Here is a 27413-nt window from a genome sequence, read left to right as displayed (position 1 = left end):
TTCTGGCCTCTACAGTTATTTGAAGGACCACCTACATTTGTATTAACCTGCCCATGCCCTAAGGTAGGCAACAGAGGCTCTGCTTATTGGCCCACCAGTATGATCAGTTAGATTGGTAAGCCCTAAAGATGGGCCCTTTTTAGTGGTGGTCCCGAATCCATGGAACTCTCTCCCAAGGGATATACAGTTTCCCAGTCACTTTTGGTACCAATGGTTTTCAAAATTGTTATCAGTGAAACCGCCTTTGTTTACAACCAGTGTTGGAGCTAGTGTGATGCAATGGTTAAGAGTGTTGGACTACAGCTGTTTGGCTCTCTAATCAGTCATGAAGGCCACTGAGTGACCTTGGGCCTGACACCATCTCTTTCAGTGGCTCACTGCAAGAATAAGATTAGGGGGAACCATAAATGCCACTCTTGAGTTCCTTGGAGGAAGGGTGGAGTATAAATAAAACATATCTGATTCCTTCCCTGGCTATCATGTGCCCTGATACTGCTTGCACGAAATACAGTTTGTTGTCAGCCTTGTGAACCACTACCAACAGGTCTTTCCCTAACATATTATTTGAGAGTTATTACTGAGAGAATTTTAACTGAATGCTATAGAAGACAGACTATTTGGTATATATATTTGAGAAATACCTCCCCAAAAGTCTAAATTACATAGCTATATCTAAATTCGCATCTATCTCTGTCTATTTATGTGTGAAATGACTGGTGAAATGGGAAATAAAGAGGGAAGATGAAGGAAAAAGTGACGCCTACAGAGCGAGGAGTTCCCAGTTATAAAGGCAGCCCTGAAATAGTATGAAAGTGTGCATTACTCAATATGTAGCATGGTTTGCCCCTGGGCCTGGTAGTCATATATTTAACTCCCACATCAAGGCCTGAGGGTCACACCCACTAATCATAGGTATAATACAGTAAGCAGTCTGAAAAGCACCACACTGATGAGGACACCACCTTTTGGGAGAAGATAAAAAGCTGAATGTTGTATTTGTTCCCACAACTGGTCAAATAAATGTTTTTGTCATTTACAAAATGTCTCTAAAAGTATTAATTTCACATATGCACTTACACAGTAAGTATTATAAATTTTAATATGTTGCTGGTCTTACAGGAACTTGTAGGCTGTGATTCCAAGGGGACCACAGACAGAGTTGTTTGGGAAATTAGTCTCTTGTCTCTTTAGAACAAAAGTTTGTAACAGTCATGGAAATTAACTAGTTAATGAACTAGTTTAAAATGTTAAAAGAAGTGGCTAACTCTTTACTTTAACTAGTTTTTTTTCCAGCTATCAAGTTTTAACTTTTACTAGTTTAGGTTTTTTTTAGTATAAGTTTTTTTTAAAAAATTGAAAACTGATTTCCCTAGAGTTTTCCCTAACACAGCCACTCTGACTGTTGGATCTTCCGGGGCCACGGAAGGTCTAGCCTGTTCCACGGCTTTTCCTGGCTACATGGCTTACTCATGAGTAGCCGGGAGAAGCCACACACTGGGCAGAGCGCTCCACAGGAGCGCTGTGCCCATCGGGCCGGGGGGAGCGGGAGCCAGGGTCAGGGGGGGAGGGAGATCGCGGTCGGGGGGGAGGGAGATTGGGGGCAGGGGGGGAGCGGGGAAACCTTTTTTTAAAAAAACAACTTACCTGAGCGCTCCTGCCCCTTTAAAACATTAAAAAATAATGGTGGAAGCAATGGGGCTTCCTTTACCCTGTCGCGTCTGACGTCTAGCTAGGAGTGACAGCCCTTGCTAGCTGCAGCGTGGGCTGGCCCCTCCACACGCCAGGATTAACAGGTACATCTAGCAAAGCCCATGGTGCCTTAAGAACTACAAGTATCAGTGTTTCTTAGTACATGCTGGTCAATGGGCCACAGGAGAGAGAACAAGAACAAGCAAGCAGAGACATTGATCCCTGAATGTTAATAAATTTACAGGACCCAGAAGATACGTGAGTAAATAGGCTATCCTTAATTTACAGGTTTATAAACCTAACTGAGATTTATGCCTGTGGGGTTTTCTGATAAAATTCCTTCAGAGGGCCTTCTTGGTGGTTGCTCCCAAGCTTTGGACCTCCCCACTGAGAGACGTTAGGTTTGCTCCCCCTCTGTTACCCTTTGCCAAAAGGCAAATATGATTTTATCAAGCAGACATGTCGCAAGTAAGCTGGTCTGTTAGGTTGGCTGCTGTTTTTACTCTTTTATTGTTGTGCTTTTAATGGATTTGTTTAACGAAGTCTTTATTTTAAATTTCAGTTTTTATTATTGTCAGCTGCCTTGAATGCCATTTCCTTGATAGAAATTCAATAAATAAATAAATAAAATAAATCACACTGCTTCTATATTTTATTTAAATTAATAAAATGTGTACCCCAATTTTCAGCCCTCACTCAGACCCCAAGGCAGCTTACACTAAAAATTAAACAATGAATACAATGCAATCTGACACCAACCCCCTCACTGAAAATGGAGAAAGCACATCTGAACTCGGAGGCTCCTGAGATTGTTGTTTTGAAGCTGTGAAAGGGCCCATATTAAAATTCAATTTGGCTACTCTTAAGTTCTACCAATACGATGAGCAGTCAGGGAAGGTTATTACTATAGGCTTTTGGACAACCAATTTCCTACACCCCAAGGAAGATATTTTGTGGCAGGAATAACCAAGAGAGCCTCAGAACATGAAGTTCAAATATCATTTACCTCAAAGTATGTGTCCATTACAGTACAAGACTGTAGATGGTCAGGGTTGGGCACAGAAACAGCCTTTGTTGAGCATGATATCACTGAGCATGATATCTTTCTGGGGCAATTGTCTGAGTTGGGAGTGGGAGGTACTTGCATTGCAGTGATTTTACTTCTACTAGTATGGTCAGGACTAGAAGATGCTGCTTGAGGGATATTGCTTGGCCGCATGGATTTTCCAGTATGGGGTTCTGTAATGGTCAGATTTCTCTCCCCATGCTGTTCAACATCTGTGAGTGTGGTCATCCAGAGTTTTGGGGTGCATTGCCATCGGCACACTAATGACACAAAGTTCTATTTCTCCTCATCTTCATCAGGTGAGGTGGTAGGTGTGCTAGATAAGTGCCTGGCTGCAACAATGGAGTGGATGAGGGATAAAAAACTGAAGCTCAATCCAGGGAACACTGGATTGGTGGGTGGTTCTTCTGACCAGATGGAGCATGTTCAATCTGTTCTGGATGGGGTTGCACTCCCCTGAAGGAGCAGGTTTGTAGCTTGGGGGATTCTCCTGGAGTCATCATTGTCCTGGAGTCATCTAAGTGGTGCTGCCTTTAAAGATAGTTTGAATGCTGTTGCTTGTGTAAAATAGGGCAGCCATATTTATACTAGGGACCAGAAGGTCTGAACCAATAACACCAATTCTGCCCCCCTTGCATTGGCTTCCTGTCTGTTTCCAAGTTCAATTTAAGATACTGGTTTTGACTTATAAAGCCTTATATGACTCAGGACCACAATATCTGATAGAGTGCTTTTCCTGATATGAACCTACTGTACACTATGATTGTCATATGAGGACCTCCCCTGAGTGCCTCCTCCGAAGGAAGTTTGGAGGATGGCAACAAGGAAAAGGCCTTCCGGGTGGTAGCCCCCTGATTGTGGAATGCTCTCCCACTGGTGTCAACACTGTCATCTTTTTGGTGCCAGATTCTCTACTCTCCTGCATATGATGGGGTTTTCAATGAAATTTCGTATGTTAATGATTTTATTATGATGCATTTTGGGATTCTAATTTTTGTGAATGCCCAGACAGCTTTGGCTATTGGACCATATAGAAAGGAAATTAATGATTAAATGTAGAGGATGGTTGTTGTTTTTAATTGACAGTAGTGATCTCTTTCCTTTTTTTCTGTAGTCAAAATAATTTTGAAAGTAAATGGAAGTGACACTGCTCTTAATAGATTTGCAATTTTCAAATAGTCTATTTGAAATCTGAAAATGTTTACTCTCTGATGTTTCTATACTTCTAGAATACAATTGTGTTCCGAGGCAGTTAAACATCAGAATATGTTCATCTCTTAACTTAAACGACAAGCAAATGCAACTTGGGAAGGAGGGGGAAACATTCATTGTTAGGAAATAAATCCCACTGAGTTTCAGCAGAAAATTCTTCCATCTAAGTATATTTAGATTTATGGATTCACTACGCATGTCTACTCAGAAGTAAGTCTCATTAAGTTCAATGAGACTTACCCCCCAGTTGCCCATGGACAGGATTGAATCCTGAGCTTCTTAGAGGCCTCATCAAGAGAAAATGAAGTGATTTTAAGGTGCTTTCTGATGAGACTTTTATTGGAAATTTACAGAGGGGGCATATAGACCCTGTTCAGATGACACACTAAGCCACGGTGGTTAAGCATTTTGAGCTAAACATTATGGCTTAGTGTGTTGTGTGAACCATTCCTAAACATGATGACTACATAACTACAATTTAAACATGCTCACTAACCATTTGCTACAAAAGGGTTAGCAGCCTAACAATGGTTTATTGTGTTGTCTGAACAGACCATAATGACCTCTTCCATTTGTAACCCAACCACATTTTCACACACTTCTCCCACATTTTTCTTTCCAGAAAGTACCATTAAGGAGGAAAAGATGGAATAGGTGCACAATGCCTTTTGATAGGTAGCTCTAGGAACCATCTCTCTAGAAACATTCTGAAGCCCTAAGCACTCTATGCACCTTGGGATTAAGCCTAATTGAACACACTAGAGCGGACTTCTGAGTAAACATGCACAGGATCAGGCTGTACACCACATTGCAAGGCTTAAGCCACAGGGCTCAAAAGGGCATGGTTAACTGCTTCAGCCATCTAGAACAGAACACTGTCCTTTATTCACTGGATCGTGCTGCATACTACTAATTTTGTACGCTGTGATGTAATGCAGCTTGCTGAGACACAGCATCTGCACTTTTTTATTAGCAGGGATGCTGATGTCATCAGTCACCCAGTCAGAGTTTCCTGTTGCCTCTGAGTTTAAGCTACAATCCTCACAGTAGTTAGGGCGGGAGGGGGGGAATGAATTTTCACAGCAACAATATATTGTTCCTTGTTGTAATGACAAGTATTGAGTAGGCAATGAAGGCTCATTAGCTTTACAACCCATGGAGATGAAAACTCCTAGAACTGGTTTGTTGGTATGGATCAACACAGCTGCTTGCAATTTTGGACTCTCCTTGTGGGTGTGGCTATGGGGAAGGTCATGATGAGTGACCGTACTTCAAAATGTACCACTTTCTGTAAGATGCTAGATAGTCAGCTAGTAAAAAATGACTAGAGAAAGAAACTCACTAGAGTATACTGACTAAGGTTGTGCACTTACCAACTATAGTTTTCACTGTGACCAGAATGAAATACCAGATCAAAATGGATAAGTAGCTCTTCCCTAATAATGCTTTCTAAAAGGTTCCTACTGATAAAGGGCGACATCAGATGAGCATTTATCGCACGCTCATTACTGCCCACTCAGGGTTTTTTGCATGTCCTTTTGATGACACCATCCGCCTCCCACCCCTTCTAGTCTTTCTTCCGCAATAAAATAGAACCCGGTAAATCCAACTTATTTTTTTAAAGTGAAACTTGCTGCCATTTCCTGCTGTGTGCAGGAAAAGCAGCACAATAAAAACGCCCCAGGGTCATTGCTGCTTCCTCTTTCTTTCCCTATGTAAAGAAATCATTGCTATTGTGGGACAGCAGCAGGAGGCCATAGCAATGGTAGGGAAATGCGATCCCCACCCCTCCCCGGTCTGATGAAGCTCATATTATATACTGTGAATATAGAAAAGATACAAGAGTTATACAAGAGACCCAGTTCCTTCGGTTGATATGCCATATGCTTAGCCCTGTGACTTTATAAAAGTATATCTGAATTCTAGAACTCTACCATTTGTACAGCTCCTAACCAAATGCAGGAATGGAGTTGACCACTGACTTCACTGAAGAGATTTCTTTTAATTATCCAGGTATGTAGAATTAAAATGTCCAGGACTAGTTATGGTTTAGCTTTTCCAGCAGGAAAAAAACCAATTCCTGAAGACCTGAGAGCAGTACCCAAGAGCAGTAAATAAAATGCAAACTTTATTTCAGTACTCTTCATTACTTATATGCCTTCTGCTTTACTGCTACTTGTTGCTGAGAAAATGCTCACCAGGTTCAAAGAGAAATGCAAACATTAATCCAGCCAAGAGCATTATACTTGAGATTATATGTAACTGTTATTATCACAGTTTTCATATGAGAAAAAATGATTAAAAACTCTTTTGGCAGTTTGCTCAAGGCCAGCTAGACAATCAGTGAGATAGGTGAGAACAAAGAGGCTTATATGTGTTCTGCTGCCTTAGATCAAGAACAGACAGGTTGCACTGTTAGTAACAGCAGCAGAAAAATAGAATATAACTTTAAATTGTGCTATTTAAAAACAACAACCATCCTTTAAATATATATTGAATAACTGCAAAACAACAGAATTACCAAATAAACATCAACAACAGAACGAAACCCAAAGCATTGATTATCATATTCCATTGGTTCTATAACGTATTATTGAAGCTGGTCTGACACACAGTGATGACAAGATAAAAGATTCCAGAATACTTAACATAAAATGTCCTAAATATATCCTAACTAAATGATATCAGAAATATAGATGACCATTTCTTTTCAGTGAGCTTTCATATATGCAAAATCTAAGGCAGTTAAGACACCAGATGGCATAGAAAGATTACTTCAGCAACTACGATTAAAGGGTCAATGAGAGGTCTCTGTACCTTGTATTTTAAAGTGAACTTCACATTTGTGATAACCATTTTAACAAAAAGCTCTTTTAAATAATGGTGATTAAAAAAAATATATCTCTTGATCACTACCAGTACAGTGTAGTACTGGTACTAGCCTATTTTACATGGGTGGTACATTTCTTCTGTGCTAGGATTAGTTCCTGTGTAGCTAAATGAAATATTGATGCCTAGAAGCTGAAAACTACATACAATCTATCAGTATCAAGCCCTGGTAGGGAAAAAGTTTGAATATGTTTATGTCTATTGTTCAATTCTAAGGAAAATAGGTATACTCCCATCTAGATACTCACACCGATTTTTTCTCTATACATTTTCATAGAGAGGTACAATCTGTATTTTTATGAACTGGCTTCCTATACTGAACTGGTTGGAAAAGCCTTCTCAGGAAGGGTAGCTTGTTTGTTCTTGGATCCATCACTGCCATTAGAGGCTCAAGTAGCCTCTGTAGCTTGAAGCGCCATTTACCAGCTTTGGCTGATATCCCAGCTACAACCCTATCTGGAGGTGGATGGCCTAATTGCACTGAACCTCCTGGTAACCTCCTGTTTGGATTATTGTAATGCGTTGTATGTGAAGGCTCATCTACACCAAGCAGGATACTGCACTATGAAAGCGGTATATAAAAGGCAGGAGCCACACTACAGCTTTATAGCGGTATTGAAGTGCACTGACAAGTGTTGGGGCCCATTGACAAATACCATATACCTCTTTCATTCTACTATATCCTGCTTGGTGTGGCTCCTGCCTTTTATATATATCGCTTTCATAGTGTAATATCCTGCTTGGTGTAGATGAGCCCCGAGTCTTCAGCTAGTCCAAAATATGGCTGTGAAAATTTTAACTGGGACCAAATGCTATCATCATATCACACCAGTCCTTTTGCGCCTGCACTGACTTATCAAGCTCTACATGGCTCGGGTCCTGATGGAATGCCTCCTCCCATATGTACCAGCCTATATTTTAACTCAACCACAGAAGACATTTCTCAAGTGTCCCCTCATTTTGAGGCTTGAAGGGTGGCCACAAGAGAGACGGCTGCTTTGGTTGTCACCTCTCAACAATGGAATGCTCTCCCAAGGGAAGCTCGCCTGGTACCTGCACTGCTAACATTTTGCTGCCAGGCTAAGACTTCCCTGTCCTCCCAGACTTTTAAAATCTTTTAAAATAATTTTAAATCTTTTAGTATATTTTATTATTTTAGTCCATGGAATGTGGTTTTATCTCTTAGGCTGTATTGGCACATTTAGTTTATATTGTTTGTTTTATTATGATTTTATCTGAACGCTAAAGCACCCAAAGAAATTTATTTTATGAGGTGTTAATAAATGTAATAAATTAAAATATAAATATTGTGCATGGAATATAATGCTGGATTGTGGCAATGACCATAATATCAGCAGTAACTATAAGGCTGGATGCTGAAGCCTTACATGTTTGAACCTTTATGCAGTCAGACCGACACATTGCAAAAAGGAACTCACTACCACAAGATGTAGTGATGACCACCAATTTGGATGGTTTTAAGAGAGGATTGGATAAATTCTTGGCGGCAAAGGCTATCAATGGCTGCAAGCCCTGATGGTTGCGTGCGCTATCTCCACTATTCGAGGCAGTAAGCCTGTGTGCACCAGCTGCTGGGGAACATGGCTGGGAGGGTGCTGTTGCACCATGTCCTGCTTTGTTGGTCCCTGGCCGACAGCTGGTTGGCTACTGTGTGAACAGAGTGCTGGACTAGATGGACCCTTGGTCTGATCCAGCATGGAACTTCTTATGTTCTTAAGAAAAATGTTTGCCTTGTAAATTTTGCTTGCTCATTCCTTTTTCCAATATTTGCAAAAAATTAGACAGTTGTTTTAATTTTATTTATGGCTTACACTTATGCAGCATTAAAAAAAAATCCAGCTATCTGTAACAGTTAGTTAAAAAATAAAGGGGTGAGAGAATCTTTGATCCAAATATTTACTGCCACAGAACATTGCCTTCTGCCAGTACAAACCAATTAACCACCAGCCAGTTAAAATAATGAGCATTCTGCTTCAAAAGATGCCACAAAACTTAACTTTACAAGTACTCTCAGATTTTGAACACAAAGCTTTCAAAGACGTCTCTGACATTATAATGAGGATAGGTATTCTTCATCAATAGTCCATACCCTACATAAGTCTACATAAGTTATAGCTTGTGAGTAATTTCCACTGGAGACTTTGCATAGTCACTGTACATTTTAATCCTTAACAATTGGATGTTGCATAGCACCAGTGCCTACTTGACTGTACCTATTATCTTTCTTCAAGATAAGAATCGGTGCTGACTGTAGATGCCTTTCTGGATTGAGTTCAAATGGAAATTCTGCTTCTTTATATGTCATGCTGGAATTAACTAGTGAGTGAGCCTCTGGACATCAGTTTGATTCAGGGAGGGAACTGAATAATTGTTGCTAAACCCCATGACTTTCTCACTAGACTTATATTATAGCAGCTAGAATTAAAGTTCACCAAAACACAGAGAAGCAAAACTGAAGTGGTTCTCCCCTAACTTGTAATACAATGCAGTGAGAAGAGACTGATATAGTTGTCACTAGTCATTAGTTTATAGTAGTACCCACATCTCTTAAAGACAAACAAAATCTGGAAATCATCACTTTGAATCCATGTTTTCCACCTTCCAGTAGCCATGGAATCTCATAAATGACTTTAAAAGACATTATAGCAGGCAAGCTGGCTATTGCTATATACTCTTTGGAAACCTTCCTTCCTTCTTCCCTTTCTTTCTTTCTAGTCAGTGTTTACGACTCGATTCTCACATCTGCGCTATGTGACTTAGGGCCTTGCTAGAACTACCAGGTAACCTGGGCTAAACCCTCGTCTAGCAATGGCCTTAGTAAGTACATTCACATCAGCATAGCAATTCAGATCTAAAGAGAACTTGTAATAGTATGATGAAACTTGTTTGAACTATCAGTTGGATCCTAGGCATGAAATGTTATTTGCATTTGAATCTTGTCTGTGTCTTTGGGATTACTCTCTGTGAGTAATTGTATGAGCTCTTTTTGTATGAGCTCTGTACCGTCTTCAGATCAAAACAAGTACATGAAAATTCTATTGAAATAAGAAGGTATCATAGCTGGTTTTACATTATTAACTGGCAGTCCCCAACCAACTAGTTTGAATTGACCCTCACTTACAAGAAAATATATTTCAAATAAGAATGTACAAGTCCAAACTAAAACACCTTAGTGTCATGGTTTGTATTCTGGTTTGTAGATTACAGAGTATACACTTTGACCTTTCACCAAGTAGAATAAATTAACCTGAACATCTTTAGCATTTGGGAATAGGATTTACTGATGTCCTCTGGATACACTGTAAATTTAGGTGTAGGAAATCACTGATGTTTCTACTATTTCTATTTCCAAGTTTTAAAACTAATTTGAATTTTGTGATGAAAACTGTAGAGCAATATATTTTATATTTAATAGATATGTTTAAAATACTCTATTGAGACTCTAAACCAGCAGCGGGCAAATTGTGGCCTTCCAGATGTTTTGGCTTACAACTCTCATCAACCCCAGCCAGCATAGCTAATGGTGAGGGAATTTTAGGTCCAAAATACATATTATGTTAAACTTGGTTTTTTTTTAAAGCATGCTTAGATTGGCCACTTCTGTTCTGAGCAGCCATTAGGCCAGGCTCATGATCCTCACCCAAACTGAAGGCCCACAACAGTTTCTCACTAAAACATGCCTCCTGAATTGCTAGTTATCACCAACCCCATCCCTGAAGGTTCCATTTGCAACTGAGGTAGGAGCAGATAGTTTTGATAGGAAACTGGTACAATGCCCAGTTCAGATCAGGAGCTTGCACAGCTGATTTTCATTTAAAATAAAGTGACCAGATGAAGCAGGCTTATCAAAAAGCACTCAGACTGGGTTCAGACAACATGATAACCAACAGTGGTTTTAATAGTCAATATTTGTTTTTGTTTTTTAACCCACTGTTGGGTTAGCGTGTTGTGTGGAGGGAATTTTTTAAATCAACAGTTGGTTATTTGGCCAAAATAACCAATGCAAATAAGCAACTCCGAGGGCACCATTGGTTATTTCCTTGGCTGCTGTTGGTTATTTTGTTGTCACAAAACAGGAATGGTCAAATAACAGTTGCTGCTCTAGTCCAGCAGTCAGGTAGTTTTTCAGCAGCAATAGGTGGTGGGATACTGAGGGGGTGAGAGAGGGCAGGGGATGAGTGAGTCAACTTAGAGTCGATTAAAAGTCAACTGAATGCTGATCCTAATCCATCCCATGGTTGATTATTATCATGTTGTGTGGGGAATACCTACTAGACCAACAACTGTCGAATTGATTATTACCCCACCATTGACTATCATGTTGTCTGAACGCAGCCTTAGTGTTACATGTAGTTTGGCCTCATGTTTGGCCTTTCATGCAAGGCCAGCCCTGCCGGTTCCAGACTGTGCACAGAAGGCTCCTCCAACCCCAGTACGCAAGCGGTACCTACTGCTTTTGTGATACAATATTGCAGTTTCGGGAGCAAGCCCCGAAATGGGCAGAAACACTAATTTCTGGAAGGGCAGAGCTCAATAGATCCCTGCTCCTTCCTGAAACTTGCATTTCCACTCATTTTGGGCTTACCCCTGGAAGCGCAATATTACAACATGCAAATGGTAGGGGGCGCTTGCGGATCAAGGCTGTTAGGGCTTTCTGCGTGCGGACTGGTACCAGTGGGGCTAGCTGGCTGTGCCTGGTATGCCCACAATTGGATACTGACCTTCGTTTGGTGTTCCCAACAGTGATAGAACCAGGTGGCAGAAAACTGGTAGGGAATATTAATTCATTGAAGGGCATTTAAGTTATATATACTTGAGCGATTAGTTGATATTAAAAATAACTACTTACCCTGACTTCATATTCATTATCTGAGTAATCCACACTCTGACAGATATAGCTGTATCCTCGAGCCTTTGATGCCATAAGTAGCTGAAAACATTAAATTCTCAAATTAATCTTGCGCAAGTCCTGGTCATTATTATTCTTGAAAGTAATTACTACTTAAAACAAAAGATTTAAAACAATATTTGAAAAGAATTGCCACAGACTGAAAGGAAAGTGGTCAGCTCCTCCTAATAAAGTTCTGCTCTATCAGACTCCTGTTCTCCCCATCATGTTCCTACTCTTATACTAAGTGTGCTGTGTGACAAGATGGGCCATTTACTTCAAATTGCAGCTCTCTCATGCACACTCACACATCACCTTAGAGCCTCCAGCTGTCTGCTCCTTCTCCATGTCCCTAACATCCAGATTACTCGGCAAGGACAGGTTCTGGGGAAGGCCAGGCAGCTGAATGCTTTATGGTGAGGTGCAGCCTGGCCTTGAAGTGAATGCTCCGCCATGCTGGAGCACACTTATTACAGCAGCAAGATTCTGGGCATTGCAGGAGTCCTATAAAACGTCACTCCATGCTGCCGTCTTCACACAGTGGGGTGCAGGTCTGTGACCTTTATCTGTAACTCAAATTGGATAGTTTAGCAACAGAACTATCATTTCATTAGCATTTACTCATCCAAACATTGAATCACAGACAACTGCAGTCCTGCAAATAATATTTAAAGGAAGAAATTCTGAAGATACCTATCACCATTATTGGCTAGCTGTTTCAAATTCCAGTTCAAAGCTGGTTTATGAGTTGCATATAATTTAGAACATTCCCACATGCAGAAGAATCTATTCTCAAGTCAGTTAAAACACTAAAACAATTTAGCTTTTCTACTGGGAGTAAACGAATTATTAATATTACATTATTTCATGGCTATATTACTTTAATTATTAGTTAGGAACACAACTAGGTATTCAATTTGTTAAACTATAGTGACTAATTAAAAATGAATATTTTCTTATAATCAAGTCAATTTCCAAGGTGAAGAGAATTGGTATTTAAATATGTTGCTCATCTTAATTTATTTTCTTCAGTGGTTCACGTGTAATGGCATCCTAGAGGCTGTTTGAACCATGAGTTGTCAAGGCCATGTGAGTGACCCAGCATGCTCCTTCCCTCGACTTGCCATTTCTGCTTTGAATCAGCTTTCATCCATTCAATGGGACTCACTTCTGAGTAGTCATATATAAGATTGTGCTCATATATGAGACAGATAGATAGATAGAATAGAATAGAAATAGAGGTACCTCTTTGAAAATATAGAAGTTAAGTAGAACCATTCCAAAGTTGTAAAAAATCAACAATGAGCGGAACTGGAAAGGCTCCCTTGTCTTCATCCATTTAGGACCCAGCCAAACAGTGAGGAGGTAAAGAGCACTTATAGTCATCGTAGGAAATGGAGATTGCATCAATGGCCAGTTGTCGACACGTTTGTCTAAGAGAAAACAGACAGGAAATGACTGAAAACATGTTTTTGCACTACATTTTAAACACAATTTTATTTAAGCAAGTGGGTTCTGAAACAAAAGGTGCAGTGTGCTCCCCGTTCAGGAATGCCATTTTCCCTCCAACCATTCCCCTCCACCCCCCTCTTCAACCAGCATTCCACACTCACTGAGCATGCTTAGTCCTCATTGGCTTGTTTGAGGGGCAGAGGAGTCTTACCTCTGAAGTCCCCCCCCTAACGTTTTCTTGTACTTCTACAAACCTCAGGGTCCCCCCAAACTCTGCTGCTACCCCCCTCTTTTGTGTGGGTGGTGATCTTTTGACTACAAAACAACAGCATTCAGGGAACTGATGTCACTATTAGTACATACAGTACATTTACTGGCATAATTGCAGACTCAATGTTTTATACTTTGCATATCATTATGTTAAGTGTTGCACAAATAAACAGACATGTAAAGCAAATAGCTAAATTGATTTATATCGCTTTATTGGCCATTCTATTTTATCCCCCATCAACGGCAATGTAAATTAGATTCCTGGAAGTTCCAGCTTGAAAACATTAGCCTTTTGCTTCCCACATTCCAAATGGATTCAGTTCTTAAAAGAAACACCTAAGCAATATAGATATTATATTTAAATCATCATTAGACTAGCATTTTATAGCACGCTTGTTACTGGCAACTCACATACTCAGATCATACTCTGATGCAAATCATACGCAGATTTTTGTGGGTCCTTTTGTGAAGAAAGAGGAAGCTGTTCGAGAGGGGGGAAATCATGTTTCCCTACCATCGCTTTACCTCCTGTTTCTGTCCCCAGTATTGTGAGACAGAAGCAGGAGGCAAAGTGACAGTAGGGAAACATGATTCCCCCACCCCCTCACCATCGTTTGATGACACTCTCAGATTACTCTGTGCATGGAGTTTTAATGGGCCCATTCAAAAGACACCTTAAACCATGGCTTTAACCATGGTGGTTAAGCCAGGAAGCCAGGCTGTGTTCAGAAGACACCCTAAACCATGGTGAATAAGGCTTTTTGCTTTATTCACCATGGTTAAAGCCATGGTTTGAGGTGTCTTCTGAATGGGGCCATAGAGAGGTGTGTACTTTTTTTAAAAAAAAATCCTCACATGTATAGATTGCACAAATCAAAAGTTATGCTTGTTCAGAATTTCCTATATTAAATCTACCCTACTTCACTGTGGAACTCTCCAAGTGGAATGATCTCCCCATTGAGATCAGGTGAGCTCTTAGTGTGGAGTGTTTCTTCCAACAACTAAAAGCATATCTATTTGCTCAGGCATTTTCCTGACCGCTATCATTTCCAGTTATTTTAATAGTATATTTCATTTTTATTATTATTGTTTTATTTATTGGTTTTAATACCACTTTGGGATGATGATGATGATGATAATTTAAATGAAAAGCAGCACAGAAATTTCTGAAATAAATAGATATCCAGTACAAGTAGTTCTATTCTCAAAGGACGTGGATGTATTTGCACACTATACTTTTTAGGGTGTAATCTAATAGAGGGTGTCCCTGGGGAAAAAAGGATATTGTGGAAGTAGGTCTGCAGAATTAATAGTAGGGCTGTTACTAGAGGTTGTCCCAGTGGTGACAACCTCTGCCATCGTTGTGTCTCTGCTGCTGGTGCTCTGATAACAGTATGAAGGAAAACCATTGAGCCCAACTTGTGCTTGATGATGTGGACAAAGTCCTTGGAAAGCTTCAGCTGACCACATGTACACTTGACCCTTGCCCTTTATAGCTTGTAACATCTAACTGGGGTGGAGGTGGGTCTGATTTGGTGGGTCTAGGGAATGGTTAATATGTCTTAAGAGGCTGTGGTGCATCAACGCATAAAAAAGCCCTCCCTGGATCCAGATGTTTGTGATAACTACTGCCCAATCACAAATATCGACTTTTTTGGCAAGGGCATTGAGAAAGTGGTGGCTGGAGAGCTCCAGGAACACTTGGAGGGATGAGATTATCTACACCCATTTCAGTCTTGCTTCTAGCTTGGGTTTGGCATTGACATGACCTTGATTGTCCCGATGGATTACCTTTGCTGGGAGACAGACGGTAGGGTGGCCCCGCTGATTCTCCTTGGCCTCCCAGTAGCTTTTTATACTAACAACCATGATATCTTGCTGAACTGACTTTGTGGGCAGGGGCTGGGAGCATGGTGGAATAGTGGTTCCATTCCTACTTGCAGAATTATTTCCATAAAGTAGTACTGAGGGACATTTGCTCAACCTCTTGGCAGTTGGGGTTAACAGGAGATTTGGTGTGAGGTATTTTCAATATCCTGTCTGGAGATAGCTTAGTCACAGTGACCCATAACCTCTCGTATGGATCACTGTAATGTGCTTTACGTGGGCTTGCCATTTAAAATGATCTGGGAATTGCAACTGGTGCAAAATGTGGTTTCCTAGATGGGGATATGGACAGCTGGAGGAGAGCATATAACATTGATCCTGAAAGAGCTTGATTGGGCTGAATAAGCAGTGCTGATATTGACCTACAAAACTCTAAATAACTTGGGATCAAGGTATCTGAAGGAATGGCTCTCTCTGTATCAGCCTGCTGTTGCTCTTAGATCAAGGGAATGGGGGCAAGACTGACTCATTGTCCCAACATTAGGGAAAGTATATGAGATATGGCATTCATCATGGTGGTACCCCAGCTTTGGAATGCCCTCCACTAGGCTGAAACCCATCTGTTCACCTGGGCATTTATGAGTGGTTAGTGGCTGCTGCAATCAATCTTGCTGCTGATTGTTTGGTTGGTTTTATTATATGTTTATTACAGTAATGTATCACTGTTGGAAAAGGCAGTTCTCCCCACAAACTCTCCTTTCCCAGCCTCCATAGGATTGCTCTGCCTAAAATGTAGGACTGGTACCAAGGCATCACTTGGAAATCATACGACAAACAGGTTCTCATCTTTCCCCCTCAATCCATGTTTAGAATGTTCCACCTTTGAAGAAGGAAGCAGAAAAACACTACACACCAATTTACAGCCTGGGATTAAAAAAAGCAGGAACAGAATAATCTCAAAATACTGCTGTTTTTCATTTGAATAGCTCAGGAGCTAGAATGCAAGGAAACCATGCTAGGTGGTTACTAACTGCTGCCATCAAAACATTTAATAAGTTATAGAAACATCCTTTCAAAAGATAAGAAGGGAGACTTTGTTCATATATGGCTTCACCCAAAAGGTTAGTTTTCCAGGTATATGGTAGTGAACACAGTATATAGTAAACCTGATAGCCTAAGCAAATGATGGGGACATGAGCTAGTTTTATTAATTGCTCAGCAACAACAGGGAAGAAGCTATACAAAAAATCAATGTATTTTATTAGTGTAAGCATACAACAATTAATGTAAATGTCAGATATTGACATCAAAACCCATTAAGAATGCACTTAGCACACACCCACCCCAACACACACACACACACACACACACACACGTATAAAAGCTTCTGGAAGTACTCAAGTCAACACAGATTTATTTATTAGCCATCTTTCAAGACTATAATTACAATATGATACTGTCTTCAACCCAGAAGAACTACCTTATACATTTTTAATATATTTAAATCTCATTTTTCCGTAGGACAAATGGAGGATTCTTCTCTGTTAGAAGAATCAAACCCATCAGTGAAAAAACGAGGACTTCTATATGCTACTAATTTTGTAACTAACAGCTTAATCCTGGTGCTATATAAATAAATAATAATAATAATAATAATGTATTTATTTATTTGTTATTTTATTTATACTCCACTTTTCTACCAAAAATGGCAAGGTGACTTACAGGGATAATTAAAATTGGTTAAAACAATAAAATATATTAAAATACTATAAAAACATAACAATTACATAATAAATACCATAAAAATGTCTTCAAAGATTTTCATAACGTTTTGGTTTTATGTTTTTAATCAGTTTTATATATTTTATATTTTTGTATTCAATGTTGTTACTTGCCTCGATCTAGAGGAAGAGGCGGGTAAGAAATAACAACAACAACAACAATAATGCAAAGCAATTCAGTACATTTCTGAAAAGAAGCAGATCGACGGAGCTGATGTAAGGAAGCTCCGTTGACGGGCCTCCTTCTGGAGAAGAGCACTGCCACTTATTTCAGGGCTTCCCCTAGGAAGCGCTAAATCTCCCTTCTGTAAGCGGTGGGTCCTGCTTGCACAATGGAATTGGTGGGACTCACCACTTGTGGAAGGAGATCGGCGGGGTGGAAAGTAATTGGCAGGGGTGTAAGCATCCTGTTGGATTCTGCCCAATGTCTTCTGCACAGAGCCTTAATATTGCATCAAACAGTTTGGAAAGGTCATTTTTAGGACATAGGCAAATGGGAACTGGCAACAGAAAGTAGGAGTGTATCTCTGTCCAGCCCCCTAACAGGAGTGCTCTGGTTTAAGTTTACAGCCAGCAGGCCACAGGAACTTTGGGGCATGCAAAGAGGAAAAGAAAGGACAGCTTTGTTTTCTCTCTCCATAGTCCTGAAACTCATTCAGCCCTCGTTGCTGTAGTGTGTTCAAGTGATTTGGTTCATGGCTGGTGGAAAGTCTTGAACCCAAGACCTTTATTGATATATTGGGGGTAGGTGGTGGTTCTGGAGAGGAAAAGGCAAAAAATGTTTTCCCCTTTCTCCTCTTTTGAACCCTCCATATATTGGGGAGGGGGGCGTATTTAAACCTTTGGCTCTTTCTTCTGACCCTAATCTCCTTCCAAGATACCACAGACTGAGTAGGCACTTGAGTGAGCCAATCCCCTCTCAATTTTATATTTTCCCCATCATCTGGCATTCAACTGTTCTCAACAGACCATGGCATCTGGAGGCCACTGAACATGCTCAGTATGTTTTGGGCATATTTTAATTTAGAAACTATTACTGACCCTGTTCAGATGACACGCTAAACCACAGTGGTTAAGCATTTTGAGCTAAACATTATGGCTTAGCATGTTGTATGAAGCATTCCTAACCATGGTGGCTACATAACCATGGTTTACACACACCTGCTCACCATTTGCTGCAAAAGGGTTAGTCACCTAACCATGGCTTAGCATGTTGTCTGAACAGGACCACTTTATGTATAACAATGGGCTTCCTCAAATATGCTGAAACCACTATCTTGTATATGGGTTTCCTTATTATGTTCAGATCTCTGTACCACGTCCCACCACTACCACCACAAAACGTGGGTGAATATTGGTAAGGATCACAATGTTTTGTATTAGACTGAACAAATGGGCTCGCGAACAAAATGTTGCAGCCATGCTTTTTTTTGCCAGCCATGCCTTTTTTCAGGACACTCCAGTCCATTCATATATTCCCTCGCTTGGTTTTCTTTCACCCCTCCAACAATCAGCAAGCTCAGTATTTATTGGGCTGTTTTGCACCTCACCAACTTAGCGGAATGGCGGGGTCTACTAAAATTCTTTTGTACTTCTGCAAATCTTGAGGATTGCCCAAGCCTGCTGATAACATTTCTTTGAAACTGGACTGCTTAAGGATCCACATTCAGAGAATTAATTTACTATTAGTATACAGGCGTAGGAAGATAATTAAACAAGCACAATTATCATGCACATTACAGGACATATAATATACACATTTTCTGATTACATTTAATTACTATCATTGTGTGGTGTGCCTTACAGTTCTGTCTTTTATTTATACTTCATACTACCCTATTTGTGTTTTATGCTGAGATTACTGCCTTGCCACCAAGTGGAGTTTGCAGCTGAATGAGGATTTGCCTGTATCTTCAAAATCCAAATTCTTATCCACTGCACTGCACCGTGTACCCAGAGTATAGAATCAAAGAACTGGAAGGGACTTTGGAGGTCAATGCAATTCTATGCATTTTAGGGCATAATTATATGAACGTTTAAACAGAAAACAGTCCTACAACTCTCAGATAGAAGTTGTTGGACTATTTTCTATCCATAGGGTTGCACCCAGTATATTTACTAAGGTGTTACATACATATAATATTTTACAGGAAAAAAAAACTAAGGCAAGAAAATAACATTTGTATTGTCTTCCTAAACCAATGACTTTGAATTCTCAGCTGTGTATGCTTTATCAACTGAATCATGCTATCATAATTCCTTCTGTAATAGGAATGATTAAAATTATTACATACACAGTTGTAGCATCTTTTTTTCTAACTGGCAAACACTGTCCCTCATAAACAGAGAATCCTTCAGTTGAGCATCCAAAAAACCAACTGTTTGTGGTTATTCCCTGGAGAGTCCTATTTCCACTGAAACAGTTCTACATTTCAAATATTTTCTGGGGTTGGGTGGGAGAAGGGAGACAGATGGAAGTTGAGTTATTGTCTTACATCACAATGCCTTAAGACATTCGCACTGTCTACCCATAAAAAACCCCAGCATCTGATCACGGAATGGATTCACCCTCTCTGTGCATCTCCCCAAAAATCTGTTCCGGCGGCAGGGGACCAGGCCACTATACAGCAAACATGAAACTCTGATTCCTTATTTGTAACATTATTTGGCAGGAAAAAAGAACCCTATCACGCTGTTGGGGTACATTGGACCCTTTTCCATTGTGGGCTATGAACCCAGTATTTAATCTATGCATTTTAGGTTTCTGTTTTACTTTCTCGTCTCTTTTTTCCTTTCCAATAGCTCAATGATGATCGCTTAATTGTTGTCAACAAATTTAAGTTAACAGTGTGAGGTCCCATGTACCCCAATAGCTTTTCAGTTACATTACGTTTTTGGAAAGTGGAACCAATTACTTTGTGTTCACGTTAAACTAGAGTCATTCTGACTACACTCTTCCCCCACCCACAGCTAAAAATTAAGGTGTTCATTGGATCTCAACAGCAGGCTGATACTGTCTATGTTTGTTAAATGAGTCCTACTTTCTCCCTTGCTTAGTGGATGGTAGCCATGACTTTATAAATCTCTCAGGACTGACTGAACTTATGAACTTCTGTAAAAACTCATAGATATAATATACTGAGAAATTAGCCTGTTTGATGTCAACTGCATACAACTGCTTCATTTCAAAATTACCACTGCCTTTGCCTGATTAGGACTGACAAGAGTGACCGAATGGTTCAGTGGATTAATGCATTTGTCTTTCAAATCCTAAGACCCAGATTCTAATTTGATCACAAGCAAAAAGGCTGTGTTGTTAAGAAACAGCTCAAAACAAATCACATTTCTAAACCTAGTTATATTAGCACTCCTTATGATAGTAGACAACGAGTTTGTTGTATAATGTAATTTGGAGAAGTACCAGTAACAATAAGAAAGCATGTACAAACATTGATTTTCATAAAATTGTGATGGGTGAATGGAATTTGAAAACTGCTGATGTCAATGTGTTACATATTAAAATGTGGTGCTTTAGTTTGCATAGGTATGCACATTAAAATATGATGAAGTGATTTAAAACCGCCTACCAATAGTTTCAAGGAGATGGACACTGGAATATTTGCTATGAGAAATCTGCATTTTATCTTTAAGGGTAGTATCCAACTCTGGTCTCCCTCTGATGCGATAGCATCACCCTGTAGCCCCTGTCAATCCCAAAATCTGCTCTAGAGGGTTGGGTGACCCTCCAAAGAAGATTGGGGGCAATGCAGGGGAGAGGAAAGAAAATTTTGTTGCATGAACAAAAGTCTTCTTGTGCAGTATTAGATATCCCTCTCGATGTACAGTATAGTGATAAACAAATACATAAATAAAATTTTTAAAAGTACATTCCAAAGTTAGCCACTTTTACATCTCACTAATTTCACCAGGCAAATAAGAATGCATATAATTTTCTGAAATAAATATTTATAGGATGCAAAAGTGCTGGATCAAAACATTGGCTGGATTATAACTATGAACTGCATCCTGAGCATCTTTTTAATCTCAACTTTGCATCCTGACTTTGGAAAGCATTTTTTAAAAAGCTATAGCAGAATACGCCATATATCATGTTAAATGTGCATTTGGTCAGTTAAACTTTCATACAAAAAGCAAATTAATTCCTTAGCTATAAACCGCTACTCACTAATTCATCAGGGGAGCCTTACCAAGTATTAATAGCGATGGCTGCTATTTTCAGCACAAAGGCACTTACAGGGCCAATCTAGCACATCCTTCTGTCCAATCAGCATTCCTTCTTCTGATGCCTGCTATTGCATTACTAAGAGGGGAACATTCTCTGTGAATAAATCTTTGTAGGCCTTCCAGAGCACACTTTTCTCTGGAACAGCTTTTTAAAAGTTGTGCACATCCACTCAAAAGATTTTAACGAATGTTTCAATAAAATGCTTAAGTACACTTTGCTTGACATCACTGATATATCTGATCGTCCCATTATGATAGTTTACAAATACTGATTTGAATATATTTTTCTGGCACTTATCATTAATTCTGATAATCTACTGAGAAACCATTGCTAGTAAAAGAGCACAAAGAAATCTGAAGGGTTCATAATTACTGTCGGACATGCATGTTGGTAGCTAACATCAATAAAACGTTTTACAGGGCTTCAGCCAGCATCCTCTAAATAACCTTACACATTTAATAAGAATATACATTGTTAAACTTCAGAACATGTGGGTGTGGTTCTATATGCAATAACAGGTGTGAATCTTCACAATATATATTATATACTCTTCTGAAAGTGAATTAATCATTGTAGAAAGTTTGCCACTCAGTAATAAATATTTGCAGAACTAGTTCCAATCTTACATACTGGACTCCGCAAACACAAGACAAATGTCAATTATCGCCTCTAATTTAACTATATCCTTTAAATATTTTTTCCTGATCAGAATTTTACTCTTGGAAATTCCTGCATGTACTATACAGAACTTTTAGAAAGACCAGAAGTGTTTGCCACAGAAAATTTGAACTTGGTCTTATAAGTGATCACATCTGTCTAAGTGAATATTTGTTGAAAATAACTTCTGAACTCATTTGTTTTCCTTAAGCTCTAATTCTATACACACTTACCAGGGAGTAAGCCCCATTGATCAGAACGGGATTTACATCTAAGTAGGCATGCACAGGATTGCTTTGTTAAACACATTTTAAAAACTGTTGTGGCATTTTAAAGACTAACAGATTTAGTGTGGCATTAGCTTTCTTGAAATACAGACCACTGCATCAGCTGCATCATCAGTCAGTAAATCTATCCATGCGCGCACACACAGAGGCTGCGTTCGGACATAAGGCTAAACCACAGTTTAGCATTATATGAATAAGCCTAGTCTTCCCCCCTCCCCCAGGCTTCTGCTCCCTCTTCCCTTGGCATGGTCACAAGGAGATAGTTTTACATTAGCCAACTTTAGTGAGCCATCTGAACCCTTAACTGTGATTAATATTAACTATGGTCAGTGAAAACAAGCCATCTTCATAAACTATGGTTTGAAGTTGGCTTATTTCCACTAATCAAAATGAAAGTGAAAGCTTCCAAAGTCAAAGCTTGAGGCTGAATAGAGACGGGGGGAGGGCAAATGTGAACCTGAGGCTTGTTCTCATAACACTAAACCATGGTTTTGCAGTTATCTCCAAATCTGTCTGATCAAACATACTGCACACATGGGCATAATGGCCAGGGAAGGAAGGATGACAACAATGTAACAACATAAGAAGAGCGAAGCTGAATCAGACCAAGGGTCCATCTATACCAGTATTCTCGTCACACAGCAGCCAACCAGCTGCTGACCATGATGCAACAGCACCCTCTCACCCAGGTTCTCTAGCCGTTGGTGTATATAGGCTTATAAACAGTGGGTCCAAAAGAGCATGAAATTTAAGAGGCATAGTCTATGATGTTACTATTTAGTGCTAAAATGCATACGAAGTAAGTACAGTGACCATTCACAACAGCAATAATTTCCAACAACACCATCCTCCAACGTTTGATATGTTAATTTAAAAACAGTGGGACAAAAATCTATGGGCTCGATAATAATAATAATAATAATAATAATAATAATAATAATAATAATAATAATATTTTTTATTTATTTCTTTATTTATTTCTTACCTGCCTCTCCCTCTGGATCAAGGCGGGGTACAACACAAATGCAAACACCATAAAATACATATAATTGATTAAAACATTTAAAACTAATACATTATTAAAGGCAGCAAAGTATTAAAAGGCATCATAAATTTCAACTGGGTAGGACTGCCGGAAGAGATCAGTCTTTATGGAGTCCTAAATGAATACAGTCAAATCAACACTGCTGCAAAGGCAGTCAGAAAGATGAAAGCTATTGCCTCTTGGCCCGGCTACTTTTCAGGAAGAGCTTCATCTTGAAGAACTTAATACCAATTAGAGCACAGCCTTGAGTTCTACTGAAGGTTGAGTTGAATTTCACTAATAGCTGAATAGTTGTAATAGCAATAATGAAAAAGCAAATAAATCTAGTTCCAGCTATAAACCTCAGACTTTTTTTAAAAAAGCTTAAGCAATGAAAGGTAAATGTAGTTTTCCCCAGTGAAATAGTCTGAGATCTTAATGGAAATTCATTCTGATCTTTTAACATTTTATTTTAAGTTATCTAGATTAGGAGATAATTGAGAAAATTTATGCTACAAATACATTTTATATGGCATTCAAGAGAGACCAGAACAAGTATCCTTGACTGTGGCCTCCTGTTGCAACAGCACCTCTGAACCATTGCCTTCCTTATGTAGTATTCTATGATTCTAGAATACCACACAAGGATATCATCCCCAGCCTCTGTTCACCCTTCCAATAGTTAGATCAACACTTTCGTGCCATTTCCTGGCTGCCTACCTGATGATGGGATCTATCAAATGATATTCTTGGGCTGTAAAGGATTTGGGGTTTAGAGTTTAGAGAATTCTAAAAAGAACTCAGAATATTTCTAGTGCTCATGGAGTTACTTACCAACAGTTTTAATTATCTTTTCAAACCAATATGTTAAATTGAAAAGAAGTCTGTAAATAATACTTCCTTGAAGTTTCTTTCAGCTATCTTATTTTCTCCTCTGTTCTCTCTCATTTGCTCTATAATTTGTTGAAACTTTTTTTTCTAGGGTTCATTGAAAAGTTTGTATTTTGCTTTGTTTAATTTCACATATTTATACATTTTTTTTTTTTAAAAAAACATTGTTTGTATATTTTCTCTCCCAATGGATGGGAAAATAAATATGCTAGCTGCTCTATTTTTCCCCTGAATCTGAGAGCATCTTGGTGGAATGGGAGGGCTTTGGATCCAGCAGATCCAAAGCACCGACTGATCCATCCCTTAAATGCCCTTAAAATGCCTCCTTCTTGTCAAAATGATTTTTTGGTGAAATCAATTTAAGAGTTGTTTTAGAATTAAGCACTTAAGTTTAATTTAGATATCCAGTTCAAGTTTACTTTTAGAAATATTAGTTTTAAGGAGTGTTTTATGTATTTTAATAACTCATGAAATTTTGCCTTGATCTATCTATATAAATATATCAGCATAACTGCAAAACTGCTGCAATGATCAAAAGAGGATTTCTAAGTGCAGGTAGCTTTGGAGTATGATAGATTCTCTAAGCTATAAAGTAGCCAGGGCCCTTTTGGATAAAATGGGCCTGCATTCTATTTTCAGGATCTCAAACAGACTGAGGCACCCAGTGGCCCTGTTCAGACAACAAGCTAAACCATGCTGCTTAACCACAAAATGGTTAATGGAATGCAAACCATTTTATGGTTAAGCAGCATGGTTTAGCGTGTTGTCTATATATTACCATGTGTAGGGCAGGTGGATCAGGTTGCTATGAATTTTTATATACTGATTAAGGAGTGGTATGACAAGCAGTTTTTACACCAGCAGAGACTAGAGTGTTTGGCTTGAAAGTGGAGATTCAAAGCTGCCCTTTAGTATGGAGCTTGGTGGGTGATTTGGGCAAGTCCCTATCTTCATACCTTGCAGAACTGTTTCAATACTTAAACCTGGGTCCTCGCTTCACAGCACCACTTCGCCGCTTCTTAGAATCATCGAATAGTAGAGTTGGAAGGGACCTATAAGGCCATCGAGTCCAACCCCCTGCTCAATGCAGGAATCCATCCTAAAGCATACCTGACAGATGGTTGTCCAGCTGCCTCTTGAATGCCCCCTGAAATCCTGTGGTATTGCTGCTGTGGGGTGGGCCTGGGAAATCCCCATGCCAGGAAGGAGCGCATGGTTTCCAGTGGTCATCTGGATACTGGAAACCCCCCCCCGCCCTCTTCCCAGTTTCTGGCGACCAATCACTGGTCGCCATCCACTCAGGAACACCCACGGATTGACCCTGGAACGAGATCTCTCAGTGGAAGGGCTGTGGTGACCTCACTTCTTCAAGAAAAATTGGGATAAGTCCCTGACTTTTCCAAGGCACAGTTTTGGGGAAAAGCCCCATGGTGGCTGCAAATCGGCAGCTGCATCGTATGACCGCAGGCACTGCAGGGCTGAGAAAATGTATAGACATCCCTGCACTCCTTGGAGAAAGAGCGAGCTACCAATGTTACAAACGTGATGCATTAACCACACTATAGCATAGGAGCTGACATCTTTTGGTCAGAGCCAGACTTCGCTCTTACCAGTAGGAGCATCCCCTGAGAAGTGGTCCACCAGCAGAATGGGAACATTTGCTGACACCTTCTTCACCCTGCAGCTGCTTGCACCCTCTGAAAATCTGCTCCAGAGGGTTGGGAAATGCTTGAGCAGATTTTTGGAGGGCACAAGTGGCTGCAGGAGATGGAGGGAACTTACCAAATGTTGCATGCTACCTTCTACCAGTGAGAACCCTCCACTTGATCAATTGCCTTCCATGGACAGAAGAACCCTTCTGTTCATAGAATGTGAAGTTTGGATCCAACTCTTTGTTATTACCAGCAATTTCATCTCAATCAGCCCTTAGCACAGAAGGATACATCTAAAATACAGCACACCATGTTTTAGCAGAAGGTTCTACTTCTACCCATCTTCTCTATAATGATAACAACCTCAGTGGTGTTCAACCCAGAATACCGACAACATGTCATTCCTGTCAAATATTCTAGGGTACCGGAAGTAGGTTCTGCAACTGAAAGCACCTTCTTCACCCTACGCATAATAGGGTGTGTATGCATGTGTTATGTGTGTATGCATGTGTGTATGCATGTGTTATGCATGCACACACAAGTATGCATGTGTTTCTATACTACCAGCAGTCAGTGTCGGGCTCAGTACAGTGCAGCAGGGACTACATCTGGGCAAGAAATCCCTCTCCTCATTTTGCACTTATTAGTTATGTATAATCACACATAATGACAATTGGCTTAGGGCAAAGCCTTCCTTTACAGTGCTAACAGGCTTAGGGCAAAAGTCGGGCTAGCACTGCGGCAAGAGAGGGAGCACTGGTCTGATTGTTGGGGCAATGGAGAAAAATCCCCTTCCAAAAAACAGAATTAGGACAATAGGAAAGCTTTATTTTCTCTTACGGATGTCATGTCATTTGATTGGCTAGCTGGGACCATGATGTCATCATGGCTGGATCACACCCTCTGAATAATAATAATAATAATAATAATAATAATAATAATACAAACACAGTAGCTTATTGAGAAACAATAGTTCTGAACAGGCATGAAAAGTGCATGACAGGTAGAAGGCAAGAATCTTTTATGGATTCTTTACCATTCCAGGATGGCAATGTATCAAAAAACAAAAAAACAACCTCACAAAAATTTGGAGCAGTGTTAGTACAACAATATATCCTGTAGCTAAATCAAGGAAGAAACCAGAGTGGTAGCTGCTTCTACTCAAGCAACTTAATCTACTCAAGCTGCTTCTACTCAAGCAACTATAATGTTTCTCAGAAAAACACAATGTCTATTATTGAATTTTAATAGCAATTGTAAAATACCACAGAAATACAGAGTTCTATCATAATTAAATATGTCAAATAGTATGCTTCAGTCCTATGTTCTAAACCAGACATATATTAAACCATATCGATTCCTTTCTTGGTTTACAATAGTCAGCTGCACACAGCTGCATGTGAGAATTACCTTTGTCAAAAGATGAGCAGTGTGTTAGTTCTAATTTATCGTATTTGCATCCTGTCTTCCTTCCAAATTGCTTAGAGAAGCCAATAGTGTTATTCCATTTTAAAATCATGACAATCCTGTGAGGTAGGTAAGGTTAATATATTGACCCGGC

The 27413-nt window shown here is 39.6% G+C and overlaps 1 protein-coding gene across 1 annotated transcript in view; it reads right to left on the bottom strand.

The window, feature by feature from the left end:
* The window catches only part of ELOVL4 (ELOVL fatty acid elongase 4), a 45091-nt gene that overhangs the window by 6428 nt on the left and 11250 nt on the right, over positions 1-27413 (bottom strand). Inside the window, exons 2-3 of the mRNA XM_063125794.1 lie at positions 13011-13198; positions 11727-11807 (exon numbers count right to left, since the gene is read on the bottom strand). Of these exons, the coding sequence (XP_062981864.1) occupies positions 11727-11807; positions 13011-13198 (269 nt within the window). The remainder of the gene's footprint in view (positions 1-11726; positions 11808-13010; positions 13199-27413) is intronic.

Source organism: Elgaria multicarinata, chromosome 4 (genome assembly GCF_023053635.1).
Source record: "Elgaria multicarinata webbii isolate HBS135686 ecotype San Diego chromosome 4, rElgMul1.1.pri, whole genome shotgun sequence".
Taxonomy (NCBI): Eukaryota; Metazoa; Chordata; class Lepidosauria; order Squamata; family Anguidae; genus Elgaria; species Elgaria multicarinata.
This window is presented reverse-complemented; position numbering and strand designations above follow the sequence as displayed.